Source organism: Zonotrichia albicollis, chromosome 4 (genome assembly GCF_047830755.1).
Source record: "Zonotrichia albicollis isolate bZonAlb1 chromosome 4, bZonAlb1.hap1, whole genome shotgun sequence".
Lineage (NCBI taxonomy): Eukaryota > Metazoa > Chordata > Aves > Passeriformes > Passerellidae > Zonotrichia > Zonotrichia albicollis.
Window position 1 is genome coordinate 61,308,412 of NC_133822.1, and position 7,866 is coordinate 61,316,277.

The window sequence follows — 7,866 nt, forward strand, 5'->3', positions numbered from 1 at the left end:
CATAAATTAGACATCAAAATTCAAATACAAAATCATTTGCAATTCATTAAGTATATCTTTTAAGCCATTATTTTGAAATTTCTACTCCCAGTGTCTCTGAGGCCATACCTAAACTGGAAAATAAATCTGCATTTCCAAATAGTAAATGAACACGGACTTCTGTCTTTAAGGGAGCAAGTCCAATTGATCTTGCTATATCCACACCTGTGTTCACACACACATAATTTTTTTTCATTTAAGCATTCTAGCACATTCATTTTACTTTTGCTCAAATTTCAGAATATATTTTAAATATTAAATCAGAGGAAAGATTAAAAGTATCTTCCATACCAAAAGTCACACATGAACATTTTTATTCTAACAGATGGGGTAAACATCTTCAGGCCATGTCTGATATCCATAATGAAACACTGACTAACAGCACGACAGAGCAACCTGCTTTGCATGAAAAGGTTTCTGGCTACAAGAAAATGACTTCCAAGATATGGCAACATTCATCAAAATATGTCCTATAATTTTAGTTTAAAAAAAAGGCAACAAAAAACCCCACCACAAACAAACCAAACCCAAAACACAAACCTTGTGAAAATCTTCCTGTTAAAATTGATTTGGGTAGTCTGAGCTATAACTAACCCTTACCAAAGGACAGAGGGGATACATCACTACAAGGTCATGAGCATGCTGCAATGCTTTTACAGGATTTTCACCATTAGGTTCAATATTCAGATCATTGAACAAACACAGATAACTCAGATCCATGGATAAACAGAGAGCTAGCTATGTTTTTTTGGGACAGAGGGATATAAGGGTGGAGGAGGGGGAACAAGAGGCCTTGTTTTTCTGTATTACCCGGCAAACCTTAAATGTTTAGAGAAAAAACTGCCCATAAAAAAGGGAAATCCTCTATTTGCTAAAAAAGCACCTTTGATTCTATAGATATTCCAACATTTCATATTAGCTAAGCTTCCTACAAGGTTATGCCTTGGTCCCCTCCCACATCAGTAAACAGCTGAAGCACGTTCATATTTGCACTTTGAATCTGGGTTTGCTTGCACAGCTGCAGCAGTGAGCCAGCAACCTGCTCCACATTTGGCACGGCTGGAACTCACACACTCTGCAGTAAGGCTGGAGCACCGAGAGGTCGCCCTCCTGGGGAACATGAGCCAGCTTTTCAGCAGGTGGCTGTTCAAGGTGCCCAGAGGAAGCACAGCAGAAAGAACAAGAGCCCAAGCATGCAAACAAAGCTGAAGTACAGTCCTACTGTGTATCAGACCCACATCAACCTCTGGGCTGTGTAGAACAAGGGTACACTAAGAATGATAAAGAAGTGCATATACTTCTTCAAGCACCCTCTCTGCAACTACTCAGGCACTGCACTTCTTGTTAGGACATGACTTGTGCCACTTTTCCCTCAAAAGTAATCATCTCACAGTCAAGACATCTTTTGCTTTGGGGAGGAACAGGCATGTGCTGCTCATCACAGGTAATCCAGAGCAATGCTCACAAGCCAAGTATCGCAATCCACACATCACCATGATGCGCCTTCACATATATACAATATACTCTTTGTTTCTTTAAGAGTTTGCTTTTATTCATGGACACATGGACAGCAGTCAACCTCAGAGATGTAGGCAAATTATTTTTAAACTCAGCATACATATATATACATATACACACACACACACACACACACTCTTAAAAAGAGCATGTGTTTCCTATGATCCACAGGACTACACGTTAGCTGTTAGTGGGTTTATACCTAACTTTCCTGTTTTACACATGAATACCCATGAACACACAAAGATGATTAAAATGAACCTGCATTTTTATTTAAATCACATAGTCCTATAAAAATGCACAAAATTAAACTGTCTCCTACACCTTGTGAAATAGCTAAAAGATATTTAAAAAATTGTTATTATTCTATGAGCCTTGTCTAGAGCCTGTCACAGACTCGAGATGAGAATCATCAGGGTACAGGAGCATACTGGACACAGGGTACTGGAGATTCATGAATAACTGGACAGCTACTTTCTACAAAAGGAGATGTGAATTTAAAGAAAGAAAAAATATACAAGTACCTACATGCCAGATGGACCTTTCCAGCTTGCTCCAGATTGTGGTCTACCACTATAAACAGACAGCTTGAAATTTTCCTTCCCCCGAGTTACGGGATCAAATCTTGTCAGCACAGGTTTGTGATTCATCTTCCAGGTTGAGGCAATGATCTCCACAGAGTTAATTGTGAGTATTACCAACAAAGTGTCTGTGGTTCATTTCTTTCTGAATGGCAATTAAAAAGCATATTAATGCAAATTCTAACATTTGGGTGGGGTCTGGGTTTGTTTTCTCCATTTCCATTAGCACATTAAGCCACTCTATTTCAGGACAGTTTTCCAGAAACTCATCCAGCAATTCACAGCTGATATGCCACTCAGGGTGAGCCACATGACCTACAAAGATACTTGGAATAAAAATGTATATAGAGGTAGACACGAAGTTAACTTATGGCTGAACTCTACTTTGTTAGGACATAGTCTAGTGATGTTAACAATGTTGTATAAATATTACAGCCTAAAGAAACCAAAAAGTAAGAGATTTCTCAAATACCAGAATTAAAAATAGTTCTGGTCCTTTAAAACTCCTCTTATAGCTTTCTCTGTTGAAAGCATTCCTTTAAAAAGACAGCATATTCCCACAGAAGCCACAGCTATTTTCTTTATACAAAGAATGCTAAGAAAAGCAGGTTTTAATTCCACATGTCTAAACTGCAGTCTCTAAAATCAGAGGATATTAGCCTAAAACACAGTTTACTGTGCTACAGGTACCTGGCCAGGCAGTGTTCATTTCAATGGATATTATTTCCTACTTAAAACACTGCCCAAAAATTTTCAATCCAAGTACCTACAAATCCCACTAACAAGAGTGGAAGTCAAAGTACAGGAGAAACAACCTCTATGCAGAATCTGGTTTCACAGAAGGCAGGATACACTGATTTCTTTCTCATTTCAGGACAGACTTGACAAATAAAACAAAAAATTACAAGATTCAACACATGCATTTGAAGTTGGATAAAACAGGAAATAAAATATCATTGCTTCCAACCATCCTCAGTTACTTCCTAGCAAACACACATTCACTTTCTCTGAGTTTTCAATTAGTACACATAGGCAAAACTAGATTTAAGTGTGCAAAGTACTCAAATGGAAAACTAACTGGAAGCATGCTCCACTTTCATTTCATGTGATTTTTTTTAAACTTTGTTCACAAACACAAGCTCGAGATAGATGCAAACAATTTTCACTACCTGCCAGAAGTGTTTATTGGCTGCAAGCACACAAGTGAAATTAAATGGTACTGCTGAAGGAAATCTTAAACACTGCTCAAGAGAAACAGCATATCCCTAGGCAAAAAAAAGCTCATGAGGTGAAAGAAAAGTGGCACCATCACTGTCTTGGCTCAAACATCCACTGACACTATTAATCATCAGTTAAGAGATCCTTACCACCTGTGACACAGTCAACTGCAACTTACAACCTTGATTTGTCCACAGCACTACATACAGTCATCCTCAATTACAAGCCACACAACAGCAGCTGCTCCTGCCTCACATGCTCAACAGGAAAAAAAAGTTTTTAGTTTTCTCAAGACAGAAAGCCTATACAGACTTTTTCATGCACTTCCTGAAATGTTATACTTCACTTTTCTTCCAAAAAATTGATAAAATTATTGCATTGCTTTTAGTTGCATTATTGTCACTATCTAGTTCATCTATTTCAACTATTAATAACTTTTTTTAAAGAACATACATGGCTAAGCTGCAAAGAAAAGTACAACAAACCTGTACATCCCAAAACTACTGCTTTGCTTAATCTCCTACTACTGTAAGCAGCCAGGAGGCTGAATTTTCCCTGTATTCAGCACCATTTGCCAGTTCCTGTTCTAGCACAACCCACAGGGGATACTTGCACTCCAGTATCTCCTGTGATATGTCTGTGCCTATATTAGAGGCAGACCACATTCTCTGACTGAAGGTCTGCCTAGTATAAATGCTTGCAAAGGTGGTTTGACTAGGAAAACAACCACAGCAAAATACAGAACAGCGGCAGCACTGCAAAGCGTGGCAAAGAGGGATTCTGTGAGGACAAGTCATAAGTGCTCAAAATGAATGAGGATACTCATGTTACACCCAGGACTGCTATTGAGCTTGGGACAGCATCAGGAGCTTGCCAACCCAGCAAAGCCCTCACCAGAAGGAAAAACCCTGCAGTCTCATAAACTGCCTATAACATATTTGAAAAGCCATCAAAACTAAATTTCTCCAATTCCCAACACACACACAATCTAGATATAACAAAGACTAGCACTGTCCCCAAGAACAGCAGTAGGAACACGTCCTCCCTCCAGAACCGCTAAAATAGGCTGCTTAGCTAAGCACTAAGTCTTGACCACAAAACACCAAATCATGCCTTTTTGGAGGTCTTCTCTTTTATTAGGCCGTCCAGAATTTAATATACTGGAAATAATAGTGTTACAGAACATAGAATCAAGTTGGATCCCTCAGTCTTGCAAATTATGCTAAGAAGTGATACCCATTTATAAATATATCTGAGTGTTGCAGAAGAATGAATCCAAAAGTTAACTGCAGGATTTACTCTGAAGGATATTCCTGGTCCAGGGCGCTGTCAACAAAACCACAGCCAAAAAAATTAGAAGATTGAGGATGTCCTGAAAATGCAACTTCCACTGCTATGAAAGAGACTTCCTGCAGTCAGATGCATGCTTCAGTTGACCATGGAAAAAGCTTCCAGAAGGGTATCATCAGGTCTATGACCAACATCAGTCACTTAATAAACAACAGTTAGAGCACTGATGATGAATTTATTTCCATCTTGTAAGAAGAAAGGCTTTCTGCAAGTTGCAGGTCGTGAAGTAGCAATCCACTCACTTCCACAAAACCAATGTTTTTCTGGAGCAGAAAAGGCAGTACATTTACTGGTCCATTATAAAACATGATGACCCACTACAATAGAGCCTTGGCCTTTCAGTTGATTGCTTATGGATTATTTACAGCTCAGCAGACTTTGGGTCAAAAGTGACAGAAAGCATTGTAACAACACTTCCTGCCTGCCTCCCTCTCACGCACACACAGGTACGTCACAGCTCAGCAGCTGGGCTCAGTAAAAAAAGTTTATTTTCAAACAGAGCATACAGGTGTACATTTACAAGCAATACTATGGAGAATCAACAAGGATAGCAGCAGAGTGACTGACAAAGTTCTCTCACTCCTCTGCTTCCACAGGCACCAAACCCAACCAAATAATGCAGACAGCAGTATTTTGCAGCCACCACCTGCACCTTCAGTTTTCCAGCAGTATTCATGATCAGACTAGCCATTTGTGTCATCTTAAGGAGCCTCATATGTACTATCTATCCTCACCAAGCTGGCAATGACAAATGCTGAAGTCCCATCACACATGCTGGGACAGCTGCACACAGGACACACTTTGAAGTTTACTTCAGATGTTCTCTTCTAAGAGCTTGACAGTCAGACCTTACCAGACAGTGTCCTGCACAGTTTTATTCAGGACTTCAAAGGCTTCATGACCTCAGCTTGAACAAAGCAATCCTTTTTGCACAAGAACTACAATTCTGTTCCACATGCTGTTTAACAGTTTTCTCTTTCATTCATATTCTGATTTCCACTTAGTTTTCAGTCATCATGGGACTCCATGACAATTCCAAAGCCCCTGCCATGGCCAGGGACACCATTCACTAGAACAGCTTACTCAAAGCTTGAACACTTCCAGGAATGAGGCAGACAAAATTTCTCTACACAACCTGTTTCAGCAACTCACTGGTACCACAGTAAGAATTTCTTCCTTGATAATATGTAACGTAAACCTACTCCCTTTCAGTCTGAAGCCACTCCCCCTTGTCCTGTCACTACACGCTCTAGTAAACATCCCTTCTCCATCTTCCTTGTAGGCTCCCTTCAGGTACTGGAAGGGCACAAATAGGTCACCTCAAAGCTTTCTTTCTTCCAGGCTGAAAAATCCCAATCCTCTCTGGCTTTCCTCGCAGAAGAGCTGCTCCACCCCCTCTAATGATCTCCTCAGGACCCACACCAACAGGTCAATGTCCTTCCTGTGTTGGGGATCCCAGAGCTGGATGCAGGTAGAAAAAAAATCAGATATAAACTAGGTTTGATCCCATCCCTGCATTATTCAAGTCTAGAGCACCTCAGGAGCCAGCCCTGATGTGAGCCACAAGTGTGAGCCCCAGATGTGCACTGTCATCCCATTTGCATCCCTTACCGTGCACAAATCTCATCTATTCAAGTGAAAGAGATTGTTGCAAATGAGTGAGGACTCTGAAAATATCCATCCTACTGTTTCTTCACAGCTCCAAAAGTTTAAGGAACAAGAGTTGATCACACCCACTTGTGCTGAGAGTGAGAAACCCCGCTGCTATAAATACAGCTTTGACTGAAATCCTCAAAACAAAAGGCCTTGCCTGCCACTTAGGATATGTCCACTGAATGCACAAAAAAGACTCTGGGCTGACTATTCAAGTACCTTTGAGAGCTTGGAGTTCATCTCGGGTCACAAGATGCTCAGAAACTCACCCATCCAGAAGCCACCCGTGAATATTCCCCTCTTTACATATTACAGATACACCAATTCCCACGAGAAACCCTAATTCAATTTTACTTCCTACTAGTTTCCAAAGGCATTTTTTCGCCCAGTAAAATGCACTCCCCTGCGGGAGCTGCCTGGCATGGGGCCAAGGGCACCAGGGCGGCACCTCCGGCCCAGCGCGGCCAGCCCGCGGCCGTGCCCGCCCTTCGCCTGCGGGACGGCACCTGCCCGGCCCGGCCCGGCCCGGCCCGGCCCGGCGCACTCACCCAGAAGAGCAGGTTGAGGGCGTAGAGCAGGCAGCGCAGGCACTTCACCGAGTCCTCCCTGGCCATGGCGAGCCCCCACGGGACACAGCCCCATCCTCTCACCACATCCTCCCTCCCGAGGCCGGGCCGCCGGCGCCCTGCAGGAGAAGAGGGGGAGAAAGGGAGAGGGTGGGTGAGTCCGCCTTACAGAGGGACCAGCGCGCAGGTGGAGGCGGCGGAGCCGCGCCGAGCCCGGACCAGCCGCGCCCCGCGGAGACCCTCGGCAGCCTCCCCTCCCCTCCCGCCCGCCCGGAGACAGCGAGGGGCGAGCTGTTCTCATAAAAATAATACATGCGCGGGCAGGGAGAAGCCGCGGGCTATCCCAGGGGCACAGCGGGGCTGAGCTGAGGGCAGCGGAGGCACGGCCCGGGGACGCCAGCTCCCTCTCAGCCCAGGATGGACGCGCTGCCCGGGGGAGGCAGGGCGGCCGTGGGACAGCGGCCACTTACCGCCCGGACGCCTCCCGCACTCACTTGCTCCGGCGAGCACTCATGGGGCCGGGGCGCGGCAGCGCAGCGCGGAGCCGCGGCGCCCATTCCCTGCGGCGGGCGCGGGGGAAGGTCCGGTCCCGGCGAAGGTCCGGCCCGGCCCGGCCCGGCCCCGCGGCTGCCCCCGCCCGCAGCGCTCCGCCAGCCCGCGGCACCCGCGCATGCGCCGCCGTCCCCCCGGTCCTAGCGCCGCCGCCAGCGCCGTCCGGGAGCGGAGAGACCCTGGCGGGGCCGAGCAGGGCTGTGCCTCAAGCGGGCTGTGCCTTAGGCGGGGCTGGGCAGGGCTGTGCCCCCGGTGGGGTGTGCCGCTGGCACCCACGCTTGTGCCACCCTCGTTGTGGCGGGGCTTCGGAGCTGGTGGCTTTTCCTTCAGGGGAGATGTTAAGCGATGGGCTGACTGGAGTTGAATGACATGAAGCCTCCTCTCTTGTG

General features: G+C 45.1%; 1 protein-coding gene across 3 annotated transcripts in view; it reads right to left on the bottom strand.

Annotated features, from left to right (window-relative positions):
- TSPAN12 (tetraspanin 12) overlaps positions 1 to 7,578 on the bottom strand; it is a 41,141-nt gene extending 33,563 nt beyond the window's left edge. Inside the window, exons 1-2 of one of the 3 annotated variants that reach the window (XM_005481960.3) lie at positions 7,420 to 7,578; positions 6,908 to 7,044 (exon numbers count right to left, since the gene is read on the bottom strand). In XM_005481960.3, coding sequence (XP_005482017.1) covers positions 6,908 to 6,973 — 66 coding nt within the window. In that variant the 5' untranslated portion in view covers positions 6,974 to 7,044; positions 7,420 to 7,578. Of the gene's footprint in view, positions 1 to 6,907; positions 7,045 to 7,395 lie in introns of all 3 variants that reach the window. The other 2 variants (XM_026790332.2, XM_005481959.3) reach the window with 2 other exon arrangements.
- Positions 7,579 to 7,866: the final 288 nt, after the last annotated feature.